General features: G+C 37.8%; 1 protein-coding gene across 8 annotated transcripts in view; it reads right to left on the bottom strand.

Moving 5' to 3' along the window:
- The window catches only part of LOC105469939 (armadillo repeat containing 8), a 113,337-nt gene that overhangs the window by 18,305 nt on the left and 75,209 nt on the right, over positions 1 to 19,823 (bottom strand). For all 8 annotated transcript variants that reach the window (XM_011721568.3, XM_011721566.2, XM_011721572.3 and 5 more), the window contains 6 exons: positions 18,523 to 18,605; positions 18,132 to 18,213; positions 13,012 to 13,098; positions 10,115 to 10,207; positions 7,153 to 7,302; positions 5,695 to 5,790 (listed from right to left, as the gene is read on the bottom strand). In XM_011721568.3, the coding sequence (XP_011719870.1) occupies positions 5,695 to 5,790; positions 7,153 to 7,302; positions 10,115 to 10,207; positions 13,012 to 13,098; positions 18,132 to 18,213; positions 18,523 to 18,605 (591 nt within the window). The remainder of the gene's footprint in view (positions 1 to 5,694; positions 5,791 to 7,152; positions 7,303 to 10,114; positions 10,208 to 13,011; positions 13,099 to 18,131; positions 18,214 to 18,522; positions 18,606 to 19,823) is intronic.

The following is a 19,823-nucleotide window of genomic DNA, read 5'->3' as shown; positions in this document are numbered from 1 at the left end:
GAGGGGGGCTGCAGTGAGCCGAGATCGTGCCATTGCACTCCAGCCTGGGTGACAGAGTGAGACTCCATCTCAAAAAAAAAAAAAAAAAGATAACCGGGCATGGTGGTGGACACCTGTAATTCCAGCTACTCGGGAGAATGAGGGACAAGAATAGCCTGAACCCAGGAGGTGGAGGCTGCAGTGAGCTGAGATCACACCACTGCACTCCAGCCTGGGCAACAGAGTGAGACGCTGTCTCGAAAAATAATAATAATATTAATAGGTGGGAAAATCAATGAAACCAAAAACTGATTCTTTGGCAATGAAACAAAAAACTGATTCTCTGCTAAATCTCTAGTCAGACTGAACAGGAAAAAAGGAATTACCAGCCAGGCACAGTGGCTCACATCCATAATCCTAGCACTTTGGGAGGCTAAGGTAGGCAGATCACCTGAGGTCAGGAGTTTGAGCCCAGCCTGGCCAACATGGTGAAACCCTGTATCTACTAAAAATAGAAAAACCAGCTGGGCGTGGTGACACGTGCCTGTAATTCCAGCTATTTGGAAGGCAGAAGCAAGAGAAAGGCTTGGACCCAGGAGGCAAAGGTTGCAGTGAGCCGAGATCGCGCCACTGCACTCCAGCCTGGGAGACAGAGCGAGACTGTCTCCAAGGAAAAAAAAAGGAATTACCAACATAAAGAACAAGAGAGGGACTATTGCAAAGGATACTACAGACTTGAAAAAGGAATAAGAAATTATGAACTGTTTTATGTTAATAAATTTGAAAACTCAGATGACATGAGCAAATTCCTTGAAAGCTCATGCAAGAAACAGATAACCTGAATAGTCCTATTTCTATTAAAAAATTTGAATTTGTAGTTAAACACCTTTCCACAAAACGGTCATCGTATTCAGATTCCAACTGGTAGCATTCCACCAGAACTGAAGAAAAAAATAATTCTTCACAAATTATTGCAGAAAACTGAAGAGGGAACACCTCCACCTCATTCCCCAAGGCCAGCACTATCCCAATACCAAAACCAGAAAAAGACATCATAAAAAAACTATTCATCAACTCACCCCTCATGAATATAAATGTGAAACACTTCTTACCAAATTTCTGTAAACTGAATTTAACAATATATCTAAAGGATAATACATAATGACTAAATTAGGTTTACCTCAAATATATTAGTTTAACATTTGAAACCAAATCAAATGAATTCACCACATAAATCAGAGTTAAAAAAAAAAAAAAACTATTTTAACAGATACAAAAAAATAACTGATTGAAAAAAAAAACCTATGGCTCATGTTTGGGGTTTAAAAATAAAAAAGTAAAAATAATCCAATATCTATTTATGATAAAAACTCAACAAACTAGAAGAGAATTTCTTTTCTTTTCTTTAGTAAAGGCAATCTATGAAAAACCTACACCCCACATATTCAATAGTGAAAGACTGAGCACTTTCCTCTAATATTGGGAACAAAACAAGTATGTTCATCCTCATCTCATTACACTGGAGAAGTTCTAGCTAGACAATGAAACAAGGAAAACAAAATAGCATATAGATTGGAAAGTAAGAAATAAAGCTATTTTTATTTACAGATGTGATCATTTGTTGAGAATTTTAAGTAATCCACACAAAATAACTTAAAGCGACTTTGGCAAGAATGCAGGATACAAGACTGACACACAACAATTGTATTAGCATATACTAACAACGAACAACTGGAAATAAAAATTTTAAAAATAACATTTAAAAAAAATCAAACTGTGAAATACTTAGGAATAAATCCAACCAAGAGCGCAAGACCTATACATCAAAAACTACAAAACATTGCTAAAAAGAATTAAAGAAGACCTAAATAATTGGGAAGATATAACATATTCATGAATTGGAAGACTCAATATTGTTAAGATGTCACTTCTTCCCAAATTGATTTATAAATACAACACGATTAAAATCCCAAGTGGCATTTCATTTGTAGAAATGAGAACAGAATTATGAAATACAGTAAAATTCACTCTTTTGGTAGTAATTTTATTTACCAAACGTATAGAATCTTTTTTTTTTTTTTTGAGATGGGAGTCTTGCTGTGTCACCCAGGCTGGAGTGCAGTGATGTGATCTCGGCTTACTGCAACCTCTGCTTCCTAGGCTCAAGCGATTCTCCTGCCTCAGCCTCCCGAACAGCTGGGACTACAGATGCGTGACCACGCCCGGCTAATTTTTGTATTTTTAGTAAAGACAGGGCTTCAACATGTTGCTAGGCTGGTCCTGAACTCCTGACCTCAAGTGATCCACCCACCTCAGCCTCCCAAAGTGCTGGGATTACGGTATGAGCCACCATGCCCAGTCTACCAAATGTATAGAATCTTAAAACCACCAGTATAATCAGCATTTACAGAGCAGTTCTATCACCACCTCCCTCCCTAAATTGTCCTATGCTATCCCTTTATAGTCAAATACTGCTCCCAACCTTTAAGCCTTGAATACCTTTGATTTTTTTCTCTGTCTCTACTGTCTTCTCTTTTACAGATGGTCATATAGATGGGATCATATAGTACCTTGCCTTTTGTATTGTATCTGGGCTCTTTCACATAGCATAATGCATTTGAGATTCATCCATGCTGTTACATATAGCAACAGTTTGTCCCTCTTTATTGTGACTGTGATATTCTGCTATGTGAATGCACCATAGTTTGTTGAGGGATGTTAACTTCTAATTTTTGGTGATACAAATAAAATTGTTATGAACAGTTTTTTGTGTGTGAACTTAGGTTTTCATTTTATGTGAGTAAATGGCTAGGAATGGGATTGCTGGGTCATATGGTAAGTATATGTTCAACTGTTTAAGAAACTGTCAAACCATTTCCAAAATGACTGTATTATTTTGCATTCCCACTGGATGATCTGCATCCTTGCTAGCAACTGTACTTAGTTTTAAAAACATTTCAGCTATTCTAAAAGATGCATAGTGATATTTTATTGTGCAGTGTCTGTTCATATTGTTTGCTCAGTTTTATATTTGGTTGTTTGTTTTCTTGTTTTGAGAGTTCTTCATACATTCTGGACACAAGTCATTTGTCAGACATCTGATCCACAGATATTCCTTCCAGTGGATGGCTTGTCATTTCAGTCTCTTAACAGTGCATTTCACGACACAGAAGTTTTACAGTTTGATGAAGACCAATTTACCTTTTCTTTTCTGGATGATGTTTTAAATTTCATAGCTAAGAACTCTTCGCCTAATCTCTCAAAGATTTTCTCCTACATTTTTTTCTGTAAGTTTTATAGTTTACCTTTTATGTTATGTCTATCAGTAAATTTTTATCTGAAGTGTCTGGTATAGTTCAAAGTTAATTTTTTTTTTGGCACTTGTATAGCATCTTTTCTTGAAAAGACCATTCTTTCTCCACCAAGTTGCCTTTGTACCTTTGTCAATAATCTGCCGGCCATATATGTGTGGGTCTATTTCTGGACTCTCTAATCTGTTCCATTGATCGACATGTGCTATCTTTTTTTTGCTAAGAGCATACTGTCTTCATTACTACTGTACTTTTATAGTTAAGTCTTGAAATAAGGTATTGTGAATCCTCCAATTGTTCCTGTTTTTTCTTCCAAACTGTTTGGGCTTTTTAGTTCCTTTGCCTTTTCATAAAGTTTTAAAATCTATATGTAAAGGCACATATTTTAGATATTTGTATCTATAGTAATATTTATAAACAATCATGCTGGGATTTTGATTGGGACTGTGTTGAATCTATAAATCAACTTGGGGAGAACTGACATTTTAGCATGGTATATCTCTCCATTTATTTGGGTCTTGAATTTCTTTCATTATCAGTGTTTTTATATTTTTCAGTATACAGATCCTTGTGAGATTTATACATAGAATTTCATTTTTTTTTCTAAGCTACTGCAAATGGTACTGTTTAATATCCCAATATCCAATTATTCACTGCTGGTAAATAAAAATACAACTGACTTTTCTATCTTGTGACCTTGCTTAACTCATTTATTAATTCTAGGTTTTTTGGTGAGTCCATGGCATTTTCTATATAGGCATTCATACTGTCCTTTCCAATCTGTATATCTTTTATTTCTTTTTCTTGCCTTCTTGTGCTTGGTAGGAATTCCAGCACAATGTTGAACAGGAGTGGTACAAATGGACATACTTGTCTTGTTCCCAATTTAAGGGCAGTGATACCTATGTTTTACTATCTTGTCTGTGGTGACAGTTTCATAGGTGCATGCACATGTCAAAACTGATCACACCGTATACTTTAAATATGTGTAGCTTACTGTATGTCAATTGTACGTCAGTCAAAAAAATAATTTGTCAGATGCTTTTGAGAAGCATTAAACCTCCAGCTAGTCAGCTGACTGTTTAGCCTCCCATACTCGCCTACTTCCAGATCATTTCCAAAATCTGTATGACAGAGTTCCGTTGTGTCCTGCAAAAATAATATTGTTGTTGGTCTTTCATTTTGCCCTAATTTAAATCTTGCCTCACCTTTCTGTCTTGCTTTGCTTTTCAAGTCACTGAAATTCTATCCAGGTAAGTTGTCTTTATATACAAAATTCATTCCTATCCTCTCAAAGTACAATGGTTTATTTTGAACGATGTATTTTCTTCATTGTTGTATTTCAGTAATGGATTTCACTTCAGCTAATTTTAGTGATGCTTATGAGATTATACTTTCACTGTGTTAAATTTTTTCACCAAAACACAGTTTTTAAAAAAATTTTAAGAGATATCACGTAATATATCTGTCTTAAAACCACTTTATCAAATCTACCATCTTTTTGCTCACAAATTCAATTGCAGCTTCTAAGACCTACAACTCTTACTTCCTGGACTGTTCTTACAAGGCTGGCTGAATTACTTTAACTCAAGAATACAGAAAATGAGAAGCACAGCCCCTGAAGTTAGACTCTCTGGGTCCAACTCTCTACTGATGACCTTGGGCAAGTTTCTTTCAGAAAGACATACATGTATGTCTACAGCTTAATGAATTTTGAAAGGGAACACAACCATGTAGCCAACACCTACGTCAAAAAACTGAAGATTACCAGTACCTCTGGTCCTGTGTTCAAATCTTAAGTTTGCGGGACCTTTGTTTTTACAGCAAAATAAAATATATACATTAAAACTCCCATAGTAAATCCCAGAAAATAAAACAATATAATTCCCAACTGTCTTGATAAATGCACAGCTTCGTACTTTAATGCCTACCCTTAACTTGCCCTCCTGAAACTTAACAGAAGTAGGGTTATGGGATGAGGAACAAGATGCCTAAGAGAAAAGAAATGAAAACTACCTCCAGGATAAGGAATTATTTTATCAGTGAGTTGCAGGAATTCTGAGTTCAGAGCATGGCGGCAGAGCGGGCTAGAAATAGTGATCCTGGAAAAAGGATTTATTCCAGGATGATGAAAGGTGGCTGCTCCTGTAGAAACAGGGACAGTGTGCACAGTGAATGACACAGAGGGCAAAACTGTAGACGCTGGTCATGTTTTCCTCTATTTCAGGAAGAAGTAGTCTTAAAGAGAGTTTAAGGGATGGTGGAAGATATTTCTTCCTATCTCTAGAGCATCTCCCGTCTCAGCACTCTGTCTTCTGCAGATTTAAATATTTCAGGAGACTCCTAAGAACTTCCTTTGTGCTCACATTCAGAAAATATTCCCCAAGAAAAAGGAACAACGTACCTGCTCTTTGACCTCAATGTTATGTTCCCCTTCTAGAATAAGAGTGACGGCTTGCATAATTTGCTTTCCATGAGTACTCATTATTTTATCTATATGCTGTAAAACAATGGGAAATCCATAATTATCAAAGAAACAAAGACCATAGGATGAATAGAAGGCTTCTAAAAGTTAAAACCAATATGATTCACAACTGCTTCATGCAGAACACTATAGCATATAGAACTACATGCCAAAGAACAGTGTTTATTATATTTTGAAGCTGCAGTTTGCCTTCAAATATGTCATACACACACACACACACACACACACACACACACACACACGTATATACACATTACACATACATACATACATAAAGTTGACCTGACAGAATATGAAAGTACAATCATTGGGGGTCCTCAAACCCAAATACATTAAAGAAAAAGGAAGCAAAGGCCAGGTGCAGTGGGCTCACGCCTTTCCCAGCACTTTGGGGGGCTGAGGTGGGCTGATCACCTGAGGTCAGGAGTTTGAGACCAGCCTGGCCAACACGGCAAAACCCCGTCTCTACTAAAAATACAAAAATTAGCTGGGCATAGTGGTACACGCCTGTAATCCCAGCTACTCGGGAGACTGAGGCAGAAGAATCACTTGAACCTGGGAGGTGGAGGTTGCAACAAGCCGAGACTGCGCCATTGCACTCCAGCTTGGGGGAAAGAGCGAGGCTCTGTCTCAAAACAAAAACAAAAAAAAAAAAGGAAGCATAAAAAATGGACTTGGGTAAAGGGGGAAGCCAGAGACATGGAAAATACAGTGTAGATTTCCTAATACTATCTTGGAGCATAAATGCATAATGACAACTTAAAAAGACAAGTGGGGCACAGAGAAGGGAACCACCCGTATTTCCTCATCTACCTGAAGGCCACCTGCATTGTTTCTTGGGGGAACATTAGAGAACACTGAGAGGGATCCCACCAGCAAGGCTCCGTCTCTCCTACTCTGACATGTATCCACTGCTTTCTACACTGGCATCTGCAGAGGTCAATCCTGTAAATGTGGGCAGGGAGATGGTGGTCTATGGAATGGCTCTGAGAATTCTCTAACAGGAAAGAAGCAGAGGCCCCAGAGATAAGTGATTTAGGCAGATGAGAAAATTCATCCTAGACAGCATACTAGGTAAGAAAAAAGTAACAAATCAAGGTAGGCGTAGGCGCTGATCATGTCTTCCTCTGTTCCAGGGATTAGAGGGAGACAGAATAAGCAGTGTAGGAGTGTAGAATAGGGGGCGATATGGTGAAGCAGCTCCCAGAACACCTACGAAAGTGACAGGTCTAGACATCAACTCCTTGTTTCTTTGGAAGGGGGCAGCATTTGAATCACACTCATGGGCAGATGTTAATGAGAGCAGAGAGAGAGAGCAATGTCTTGCAATGCATATGCAGGGCTAGCTAATTTGGAAGCCTGGGTGATTTTACTTACAGGACGAGTAGAGAGGAGATTTCTAAGAAGTCCCAATGTCTTCATCAGCACATTCAAATCTGAATCTGATAATAACCGGAATAGCTGTTCAGTACTCAAGCTTCGTAAAATATCTGCTTTTATTTTTTGTTCAGCCTGAAATGCCATATTCTGAAAGGATTAAAGAAGTTGCAAGAATCATGTCTACATTTACTTTATTAAATTATATTTTAATAGTAACTCTGATAATTTTCTTTTTTTTTTTTAAATTTTTTTGAGATAGAGTCTTGCTCTGTTGCCCAGGCTGGAGTGCAGTGGCATGATTTTGGCCCACTGCAACCTCTGCCTCCTGGGTTCAAGCAATTCTCCTGCCTCAGCCTCCTGAGTAGCTGGGAGTATAGGCGTGAGCCACCACGTCCAGCTAATTTTTATATCTTTAGTAGAGACAGGGTTTCACCAAGTTGGCCAGGCTGGTCTTGAACTCCTGACCTCGTGATCCACTCGTTTTGGCCTTCCAAAGTGCTGAGATTACAGGTGTGAGCCACAAGGCTCGGCCAAACTCTGATAATTTTCCAAGTACAAACAGAATCTGCAGAAAATCTTTAAGGATAAGTCAACTCTATTTTCCTGATTCTTGTTAATTACCTATATTTCTGTCTGTCAAGAGAAAGGTAACTGTTACTCTTAGATACACTTTTACATGAGAAATATGACCACTTTTAGGTACATGCATTTGAACGTCTTAAAATTTCTCAAATAAATACAAAACTCATTTATCACTTTTGAGAATATCTTTATGGTTATCAAGTTGCCTGCTGTACACAAAATGACTATTAATGATTATACTGTGCCATGCCTTTTGAGAATGATTTCAAAGTACTCACAGAAGAAAATAAGCACTGGGTTTTCTTAACTTTACTGGCATGAAAACATCTATTGTGTTCACAATACTATGGTAGGTGTTGGCATGGCTGGGCTATATCACACAGGAAGCTCTCCAGAGGGTAGGAGGTGTGTCTGAGCAACCAGTAATCCCGGGTGGCCAGTAGCTATTTTGCTCCTTTTTCTCTAATTTGTATCATGGGTTAGCCCAGCTTAATCCTAAGCTATTAATGTCTGAAGAAAACAAAAACCATGGTAAATTCCAAATAACAACTTACAAATCAACTTTTGATACAAAAATCTCTTGTATAGCCAGGTGTGGTGGCACACGCCTATAATCCCAACTACTTGGGAGGCTGAGGCACAAGAATCGCTTGAACCCAGGAGGCAGAGGTTGCAGTGAGCTGAGATCATGCCACTACACTCCAGCCTGGGCAACTGAGTGAGACTCTATATCAAAAAAAAAAAAAAAAAAATTCTTGTAAACTAGAGACATAATATGTGGTTGTTGCCCTCCAGGAACTTATTTTAATTAAAGAGCTAAGACATTAGCGATCAAGTTATATAATAATGTGAGGCAGCATGGCAGAGCAAAAAGAATACTCTCTCTGTATCAAGAGACCCAGGTCAGAGATGATTCTAAGGTTTTATATTTTGCAGATAAAGAATACAGAAGCTGGTAATATGGAGACTGATGAGCATAAGATAGTTTGTACAGATTTGAGGAGTGGAATAAGTTCAGTTTCCAACATTAAAGTTGTGCATGTCACAGAATTCTCAAATGAAGTTCCATACACCATTTAAGTGATAGATCTGGGAAATAGGTAACAGTTACATCTGTAGATTTCAAACTAACCTATTAGGGGAAGTTGAAACCATGATATGAGATGAAGTCCCTGAAACTGATGTAATAAGAAGTGGAAACCAGAAACTGAAACTTGGGGTATGTTCCCAGTGAAGAGGTTGAAAAGGTAGCTAGGTAGAAAGGGAGTATAAAGAAAGTAAGTCCTGGGAAGGAGTTTCAAGAAAGAGAAGGGCTAAAAGCTGTGCAAAGTTCAGGAAAAAAATAACTGTGAAACTACAGATTTGCTGCTTTCTTAGAAGATAATTAATTCTATCCTGAAGTCTGTATAAAAACACAGCAGATATAGCATGGAACAGGGAGAAGAATACAGGTTTGGAAAAGGTTCTGAACCCATTTCCATTATTAGCTGTGAGGACTTCACCTTCACAATTCACTTACCCTCCCTAAGTCTGAGTTTCCCATTTGTAAGGTGAATATATACCAATATATCTTAAAATAAAAATTAGAGATAAATATAAAACGCCCAGCTTAGTGTCTGGTACAGAGCAATTAAATTGTAAATAGTATATGTTTTAAAAATCAATTTAGGATTACTCTACTTTCAATTTCAAGAAAATTTTAATAATCTTAAGGAGAAATGGTTCTCTAATCTCATAAAGTTTTAGAATATAAATTATTCACTAGAAAGTGTTAAAAATTTTATTAAGTATTTATGCACCAATTTTATTACCTTGGACAAGTTAATCATTCTGCAAAAAATGGTTAAATATGTGAGGTAATACATATGTTAATTAGCTCAAATTAGCCATCCCACAATCTATTTATCTTTCAAAACATCATGTTGTACATTATAAACATATGTAATTTTTATTTGCCAATAAAAAATAAAATAATCATTCTGTGCCTTAGTCTACTTCATCTATAAAGTATGGTAAGAACTCCCTGGTTGATAGCATAAAGTTGTTCTGAAGAGCAAAGGAGATATGAAAGTGCTTTGTAAAGTAGGTGGTGCTACACAAAAATATAATATGTTCATGATGAGGAAAATTTATTTTCCCAGAATTAGCTAAGTTTCAACATCTGTTCACTTTTCTTAATAATAAATAAGAGAACTGAGGCATAACTTGCTTACAGTTAATCTGTCTTCTAGGTCCTAGTCATCAGAAAACTAGAACAAAATAGCAAGATTTTTGAAAAAGAAAATTCCAGATATTTCAAATAACACATTATGTTCTAACTTAGACAACAGCTCTAATTCCTTTTATAAGTTATGATATATACAAAAGTGAAACATACCATTAAAGCCCAAATTCCATTCACTCGTAAAGCGGGATTTTCACTCTGAGTTAATCCACAAAGTAGCTCTACGGCTCCTGATTCCAAAATTGGCTGCCATTGGACAGGAAAAAAAAAAAGTCACAGCTTTAAAGTCCGGTTTGCAAACTAAACGTGCATATACCTTGGCACTTTGTCTATGATTTCTTCCCCACTCTTACTCAATTCCAGGCAACTTTTGCAAAGCAGGGAGTGATGTAGCCATAAAAATCACCTTGAGAAAGGCAAAGACAACTATTTTCTTATAAATCCAAATAGCCAAAAAAAAAAAAAAAAAAAAAGAAAAAAAAAGAAAACAAACAAAACCAAACCATTCTATCATTTCCTTTTATCCTTGTAGTCCTGGAGGATTCAGGAGACATCCTAGTTATGTCTACATTTCACACAGACCCTTATGATCCCATTACCTAACTCCCCACTCTCATCATTCTCTGAGACTCTGTCACTTTCTGCTTTATGTGTATATCTTGTGCACTGCTTACAAACTCTAACCATGAAGTAATATGATTGGTAAAGGAAAGAAATATAAAGGAACTTAGACAACCAAATCCTTCCAAGCTGTCAGTCTTATTCCAAACATGCGTAGAAGTTATCTTTTAGGATATTTTCAGGACTACTTATCAATTATACAAGCAAAACAGTCCTGTACTTTTATAGTCATGCCACATTTTACACCTAAAATACCATGCTTTAGTCTAACTACTTAACTTTATTTATGATACTTGACCGGACATGAATTTTTGGTAATTTCTAAAAAATACTCAAACCTCAGAGGATTAAGATTTACCATCACCAATGAATGCTTAAAGGCCACTTGTCAAGAGGATTATAGAAACGTCAGAAGCAATTCAGATCTATATACCCAGAAAAAGGGGTATACATTTCTCAACTGTACAAATTATGATATTTTAAAAACTTATTTTGAAATAAATTCAAACTTATAAAGTAGCAAAAATACAAGGAACTCTCAGATATTATTTTCCCAGATCTGCCAGTTTTTAACATTTGCCATCATTAATTTATCATCTCTCTCTTACTATGTACCTAATCCACATTATCTATCTTTTCTGAACCATGTGAAAGTAGGATGCATACATCGTGCCCCTTTTATGCTTAATATTTCAGTGTATATTTCCTAAAAACAAGGATATTATCTTAGATAACCACAGTACAGTTACCAAATTTAGGGAAGGTAATATTAAATTAAAATAATACTTTAATCAAATCTATAGCCCATACTCTAATTTTGTCAATTGGCACAAAAAAATGCTCTTACAGCATTTTCCTGCCCCACTTTGGCTCAGAATCTAGTTTTTTTTTTTTTTTTTTAATTTTAATTCTTTGAGACGGTCTCACTCTGAAGCCCAGCCTGGAGTGCAGTGGCATGATCATAGATCACTGCAACCTCAAATTCCCAGGCTCAAACAATTCTGTCTCGGCCTCTCGAGTAGCTAGAACTACAGGTGTGTGTGCCACGCCTGGTTGATTTTTAAATTTTTAGTAGAGACAAGGTCTTCCTATTTGCCCAGGCTGGAAGTTAATTTTTCAATATAAAAAAATCATATTAGTGATCCTTTGCCTGAGCTCATCTACCTATTTCCTAACCAGACCCCAAATATCCTGAAGGAAGCTCTGGAGCAATATAAGAGCAGGTAAGGATGGTTAATGGTGGTACACAAGCTGTGACTGGGTTATCATCAGGCCAAGACCCCATCTACAGGGCAGAGAACTGATGGAAGCTCTGGTGTACTATTTCGCCTTTCTCTTCCATCAGAGTAACTACCAGTCTTGCCCTGTTTGTTCCAAGATTCCTGCTTGTTGAATAACTATTTCTGAACCTCCATCTTGTTTTTCTGTTTTGTTTTTTAGATGGAGTCTCCCTCTTTTGCCCAGGCTGCAGTGCAGTGGCACGATCTCAGCTCACTGCAACCTCTGCCTCCTGGGTTCAAGCGATTCTCCTGCCTCAGTCTCCCGAGTAGCTGGGATTACAAGCACGTGCCACCACCCCCAGCTAATTTTTGTACTTTTAGCAGAGATGGGGTTTCACCATGTTGGCTAGGCTGGTCTCAAACTCCTGACCTCAAGTGTTCTGCCCGCCTTGGCCTCTCAAAGTGCTGGGATTATAGGCATGAACCACCATGCCTGGCCAGAACCTCCATCTTGTTAATATTACTTTTCTTAATTATAGTCAACGCCTACAAGTGTTATAATGCAGAAAATAAATTCAACACAAATGGGACTACTAAATGCACAATAAACCTGAGTTCATGATTGGGCAGATCAGGGGTATTATGACATAATAAAACTAATTTTATAAGGTTTTCCTCTTCTTCATTAAAGTGTATTTTAGTTTTTCCTATTAAAAAAAGAATACATGCTCAAGTATTTTATAAAATGCAGAAGGGAACCCCCATCCAACCCCTCCCCAAATAACTACCATTAACATTAAACATCAAAAGATGATTTTCCAATGACAGCAGTTATCTCCTTGAAATGACTTATAATCCTGGTTTACAAAATTTAGTCTTAATTTATTCTTTAGTACAGATAGCCTGAGAATAGTTTACTATTTGTAAGAAAAATTATTTCTTACATTCAGGCAGTTTAGATTGACTTTAAGCTGTAATATCTTTTAAATAAGCTGAATATGCTAGATAGAATAAAAAGAATAATGGGAAATGATAATCACATTTTAAAATGAATGATTTATTTGCACACCCCCGCCCCTATGCAATCAAACAATTCAGAAATACTTTTTAAACCCAACCCACAAATTTCAATGTCAACTACTATAAAAAGTATCTGAGTAAGCTCTAGCTGGACTGGGCAAAGTTTAGGAAAAGAAAATCAATACTAACCTCTTTGCTTGGAGAAAATTCAAGAAGAAGATTACATAGCATGGAAGATGCTACCACTAGGATTTCATCTGGTGCATTTTGTAAAACCTATGGAATTAAAAAAGGATACTATTAATGATTTGGAATGATGAAGATGAGATATAAAATGAGATATAAAATATGAGATATAAAATATAAATAAAAACAAGAACAATTATCTTTCAGCCTGATTCTTCATATTGGAGAGACAGGAAGAATCCACTTGATACTGTGTCAAACTTTTCCTAGTGCTATAATTATGACTGACTAAGGCCCTCAAATCTGTTTTGCCTGGAGAAGCTGCAGCCTCACTGGAGGCTCTTGCAGGGAGGAGACAGACATATGTGAAATGCTTGAAGGCCAAGGGACTGTTCTGGAGTAAGTTAGCTCACTCTACTCCATCAGTCAAGCCCCTTATGAGTCCACAGAATGGCCCTACAGCCTGACTTTCTGATTCGTCCTTAGAAGGGCTTGTTTGACCAAAAGCACTGACGGATTAAGCAAGCTACTACTGCACAGGTAGGACAGTGTGGGAGACTGGTTTACATAAAAGGAATCACACAGACCTAGTTCCAATCGGACACCTCCACTAACTAGCCTAAGTCTGTATTTCTTCATCTATAAACTGAGGAAAATAAGACCTCCTTGATAGAACTATTTAGGATTAAACATGATATAGTGAATAATAAGGGAAGTACTGCAGCAGGGAAATGAAAAACAGACTGTTTGGATACAAATTTGGGCTCAACAACTAAATAGGTACATGAATTCCTCAACTATAAAATGGTATCTGCTTCACAGGATTGTTATGAGAATAAATATATAAAAAGGTTTTAGAATAGTAACTGGCACATAATAATGACTATATAAGTAAGGCTTTGAAAATGGTAATTTAGTACCATAATTTTTGATGCTATCAGGCACATAATAGGTATACAGTAAACTAACTTCCATGGACTTTCACTGAACTAGAAGGCAACACAGCATGATGATAAATGTTTGTTGCTATTAGCTATTTCTAGAACCTGTTCTTTCTAGATTCTAAGAGACAAGGCTTCATAAATACCACCATTTATATGCAATAATCACTTCAACTAAATCCTCTGCATCTGGGATCAGATCAGGCTCAGGCTTAGGATCTCAAAAGGAGTATTAGGGGTTCTAGTTACACAAACCAGAAATGGGTAATCACAAAAAATTTCAAACAGTTAAATATATTATCTGCTTTCCATGGCTAAACCAAGTCTGAAATTCTCAAGTTAAGAAAAAGCATGAATTATAAAGTAGAAGCAGCTCTCCTAGATATTGTGTTTTAACTCTCCTATGGACTGTTCATTGATAAAGATCAAATCAAATCTCATATACTATGCATGCTGAGCTCTGTGTCTGTCACAACTTCCCTAAGGCCCCATTCACTCTTTCCTTGCCTTGCCCTTCCCATATCTCTCAGGTACACTCCTACCTAAGATTTAAAGTCATCCCAGTCCTTTCAGTCAGAAGTCATTCTATCCTCCTCTGGGGTCCCATTGCCATGGTTTGTGACCTCCCTTAGGATCCTCATGACCATCAACCTATTCAAATTATTTGTGCAGTTATGCCAATCTCCCCTTCTTTTAATAGAGTTAAGCTTCCTGAAGAAATAATCTATGTATCTATGGTCTAATTTATACTGGCCTGTAGCAACCCAGTGGCACTGCACAAAATGGGTGCTCGATAATTGTTTTTAGATTAAGAGAAATAATCATTTTCCAAAACTATACTACTTAGAAACACTGGTGAAATAAGTCAATGCCTATCAAGTCTTTAAAAAGTTCCTTTGGTTGATATAATTCATTTTTTAAATGTTACTGTTTATAGAAATTTGTTTTTATCAAGTTTTTTTAGATAACATTCAAATTAGATAACATCTAATGATAAACTAAAGCAGAAGAGATCCTATAAACTTAAAAACCACTTACCTGGTGCAGTGTAAGGTATGACCTGTGAAATTCAGAAGTTGACATCTAACACTGACAAAACAATTTCACCAAAATAGGAACAAAACATAGTCACAAATAATTTTTTAAATTAAAACCAAATGTCTACCTTCTTGCAGTTTGTTAACCAACTGTTAAAAACATGGAAAAGCAAATGGGAAAAATCAACAGCTATGCAAACAGCCTCTGGACTAGAGACCAAAAAGTATCTGAAGTAAATCATTTGTTTACCTCCAAGCTTTTAATATTATAATTTAAACATACAGCAATATTGTAATTTGAGAGTAATTATATCCACATGTACCCAAGTATATAAACCCTTCTAGAATGCTCATCAGACCTTTTCACAGAAAGAACTAAAGAGAAACCATGTTACTCCATTTCTGATTTGTATGACAGAGGGCTACTGAGCTGAGCAAGCAGGGAAAATGGCTCTGGATGAAAAGATAGTTATTTGGGGAAGCAGAAGAGCACTTAAAAATTCCTGAATGGATAATCAATAAATCAAGATCAAGTTGCTATGAAAAAGGTGCAATCTAAGAATAATAAAGAGTGGGAATAGTAAAAGAAAATACCACTTAACTGAGGACAGCCTTACAAAATCCAGAAATATCAAATCTTGCCCCAACGGTTTTGGATAAGGGATGGTGGACCTGAAAAAACTGTTGCTAGTAGGAGCTGACACACTCCATGAGCAAGTGTGTCCCAAGCACAGAAAGGCACTGATATTGTAGCTGGAGAGTAGGGTGTAGGTAAATAACCATTCTGAGATTTGGGGCTCTTAATGAGGTTCAGGAAGCAAAAGGATATCAGAGAATGAGGAGTATTCAGAAGAGATGACATATGTCTAATAGGGTGAAAAAGTGTGAAACTCAGGAAGATGTGCCAACGGATGAAAATGGGTCAAGTTCAATGTTACATGCTGCTTAGGCAGGCCCACTGAAAAGAAGTTGTTAAAGAAATGTACTGTTCTGCTAGGCCTCATAAGACTATATTGTGACACTTGTTTAGACTAGAAAACTCTTGGTGTCCCCCTGACAGTTCCTGAGTAGTGAATCATACACCCAGTCTATCATTCTTTCCACTGAAGTATCTCCAGGGTTCATATGGTCTTCCCTAAGCCACTCCTACTGCTTTATTCCACAACCTTAACATGTAAATCATACACTCTGTCATTAGATGAACCTCCCCAATGGAAGAACCACTTGGCATGTCAATTCCCAAGGCCACTGGCATTGGTCTAACTCTTCCACTTCGTCCTTTCCTGTCCACTGGTATGTCTCATGATACCCCACTCCTCCACTAGAGTCATAAAGGTATACTTGCTGTTCCCTACACATACCATACACAATGTTTCTCCTCATGCTATTCTGCACCCCAGAAAATCCTCCTGTTTTCCTCTTGCTTTCAAAGCCCACTTTATATTCTTCCTGCCTGAATGGTCTCTTGCCTATTTCTGCCACATTGATGCCCCCGCCCCCTGAACCTAAAGCTTTAAGCCAAGAGTAAGAGAACTGTGGTAAAATGTTTTTGGTAGCTCATTGTATTTGAAGGCTTTGCTTAGTATATAGTAGGTATGCAAAAACAAAACAAAACTCTAAAAAATTAAGTTGACTAAATGCAAGGTATATGATCACTTAAGAAAAAAAATGATAGACCAAAGACCAAGCAGACCTATGGTTTTGTAATATATCAGGGAGATAACATTACTAGCAGCCACTTGATGCATGTTCTAAGTCTTGATTCAGATTCATTTGCCCTGAACCCTTTTTTGTGGGGACAAAAGGGGCCTGAAGAGAAGACCTAACACCAAAAATGTTATGTTAAAAACTATCCAGGGGCCAGGCATGGTGGTTTATACCTGTAATCCTAACCAACACTTTGGGAGGCCAAGGCAGGATCACTTGAGCTCAGGAGTTCAAGACCAGCCTGGGCAACTTAGCGAGACCTTGTCTCAAAAAAATCAAAAAAATTAGCCAGGCATAGTGGCATATGCCTGTAGTCCCAGTTACTTGGGAGGCCAAGGTGGGAGAATCACTTGGGCCGGGGGGCACAAGACTGCAGTGAGCCATGATTGAGCCATTGTATTCTAGCCTGTGTGACACAGTGAGACCCTGTGTCTATTTAAAAACAAACAAACAAACAAACAAAAATCCAGGGATTGCCAAAAGACTAAGAACACTTCATCTCTGTAAATGGCAGATTCTTTTGCTTTTCAGAACCAAAAATTACAAGGATAATTTTGAATATAAGGTTAAGGTGTAATATTAAACAAATAGGGAGATCAGATGAATAACTAAAGTTTAGTTAATAAAAGAAAATCAGACCTCCCTGGGCGCAGTGGTTCATGCCTGTAATCCCAGCACTTTGGGAGGCCAAGGTGGGCAGATCATGTGGTCAGGAGCTCAAGACCAGCCTGACCAGTATGGTGAAACCCCGTCTCTACTAAAAATACAAAAATTAGCCCAGTGTGGTGGTGTGTGCCTGTAGTCCCAGCTACTTGAGAGGCTGAGGCAGGAGAATCGCTTGAACCAGGGAGGTGGAGGTTGCAGTGAGCCAAGATCGTGCCACTGCACTCCAGCCTGGGTGACAGACCTAGACTACACCTCAAAAAAAAAAAAAAAAAAAAAAAGGCCAGGCGCAGTGGCTCAAGCCTGTAATCCCAGCACTTTGGGAGGCCGAGACGGGCGGATCACGAGGTCAGGAGATCGAGACCATCCTGGCTAACACCGTGAAACCCCGTCTCTACTAAAAAATACAAAAAACTAGCCAGGTGAGGTGGCAGGCGCCTGTAGTCCCAGCTACTCGGGAGGCTGAGGCAGGAGAATGGCGTAAACCTGGGAGGCGGAGCTTGCAGTGAGCTGAGATCCAGCCACTGCACTCCAGCCCGGGTGACAGAGTGAGACTCCGTCTCAAAAAAAAAAAAAAAAGAAAATCAGGCCTGTAGTTCCCCCTCACACATGAAGCATTTGTAGATGCTTAGAACATCAGATTTGAGGAGATAAGTGTTCAAAATGCTCTACACAAAAATCAGACATGCTCCTAGACCAGGGTGTAGTGTTAGCTGGCTCGGCTCACTCTAGGGTCTGTGGGTATGGTTGTTACTGGCTGACCCTTTCTTCTTACCTTCATTAAAGGTTTCCATACAGCGTGATCCTGGAAACTGGTTCGAAGCTGCTGCACAGATCTGGATAAACTGTGCAAACATCTACAAAGAATAATCAAAATTAGCTTCACCAGAAACTAAAACTTCTACTTTTCAAACAAACTGGCTGGCATTTTACAATGACTAATATACACTTCAAGCATAGCTACATTGTTAAGTGAACTACATCAGACCACTTCATGGGGTTTGGAGGCTAGGTTCTCTGTTAGACAATGTTATACACTCTATGAATTCACCAGAGCAGATTTTTGAGGAACATTTGTAGTCTGTGTTTACTCAGTGAAGGACCAGAAAGGAAACAGGTTAAATACATGGCAAAAGGTTTTTATTCAGACCATTTAAAGCTCATACCTGACGGCAGCTAACCGCACCTTGACACTAGACTCAGACAAGCCAGTCACAATTCGGTCCATCATATTTTCAGTCTCAATGATCTGGAGAAAAAGGTTAATGCTGCATAAATAACAACATGAAGGTGACAAACTTCACTGCTTGTAAACGCAAGTATCTTAACATCCATTAAAAGTTTAATGTTGTTTTTGGCAAGAGTGTTTACCTCTCGAACAATCATCTTGCGGTGGGGGCAGGCAGCTCATCAGAAAGGTAGGTCTAGCCCACTAAGGACCTGCCAGGCTGAATGACAGGTGTAAGGGGCAGGTTATGTTTATTTTTAAAGACATTTAAAACAAAAATTAAACCGTGTAAGTACCGCAGAGGTGTTGTGTAAACAATCTTGAGAAAAAGGAAAAGAAATAAATGAACTCTCATTGGGCAGGTTCCTTCCAGTGAGGTTCTAAAGAAATCACAGTCCATGCTCAGCCCTCATGAAATGAAATCTGGGCTTCTGACAGAGCCACCTTGTGGCTACTTTCTTACCAACCGACTGAAACTTTTAGAAAAGTAACCCTTGCCATCTTTCACTATAGCACTAAGTGCTGCTACATATAATCACTATAATCATGAAGCTTTATTGTTTCAACTTAAAATTAAGATAACCTGCAATTTTCCTTCATCAAACAATGTCTAGATACAAAATAGTGTGTGAAGGACACTGAATTTGACTTGTGTGGGCCTACTGAAAAACAGCCTTTTCATATTAGGATAAAATACTCATGACATCACAACACAAATACTAACAAACACATTTGTTGAGTTCTTCTATGTGCCAAGCATTGTGCTAAGCATGTTATATTACCCAATTTAACCCTCACTCTTCTGAAGGCATTACTCTAGATAACACAGAGCTTTCCTGTAATCACAGAGCTGAGATACGTACCCAGGCATGTGACTCCAGACTCCATATGCTCAGCCACACTTGTAATATAGCCCTGGTTTAAAGCAGTCCTCTTGTACTCACCAGGTAGTTCCCAATATGGGCAACTCATTAATGGGAGTCATTACTCTTACCTGGGAGAATACCTAGACCAATAGATCTTAACCGTGGTTGGCCTTATAGAAGAATTACCTGGGGAGATTTTTTTTTTTTTTTTAATCCTTATGTCCAGGACATACAGCAGACCAATTAGATTAGATTCTCCAGGGTCAGGGCTGGGCACCTAATTTTTTTTTTTTTTTTTTAATCTCCTCAGGTGAGTCCAGTACACAGCCAAGGTTGAAGATCACTGACCTAGACTAAAATGAGAGGATTCAGA

The sequence above is a fragment of the Macaca nemestrina genome, chromosome 2, assembly GCF_043159975.1.
Source record: "Macaca nemestrina isolate mMacNem1 chromosome 2, mMacNem.hap1, whole genome shotgun sequence".
Classification (NCBI taxonomy): Eukaryota; Metazoa; Chordata; class Mammalia; order Primates; family Cercopithecidae; genus Macaca; species Macaca nemestrina.
Note: the sequence above shows the minus strand (reverse complement) of the source record. Positions and strands in the feature narration are given on the sequence as shown.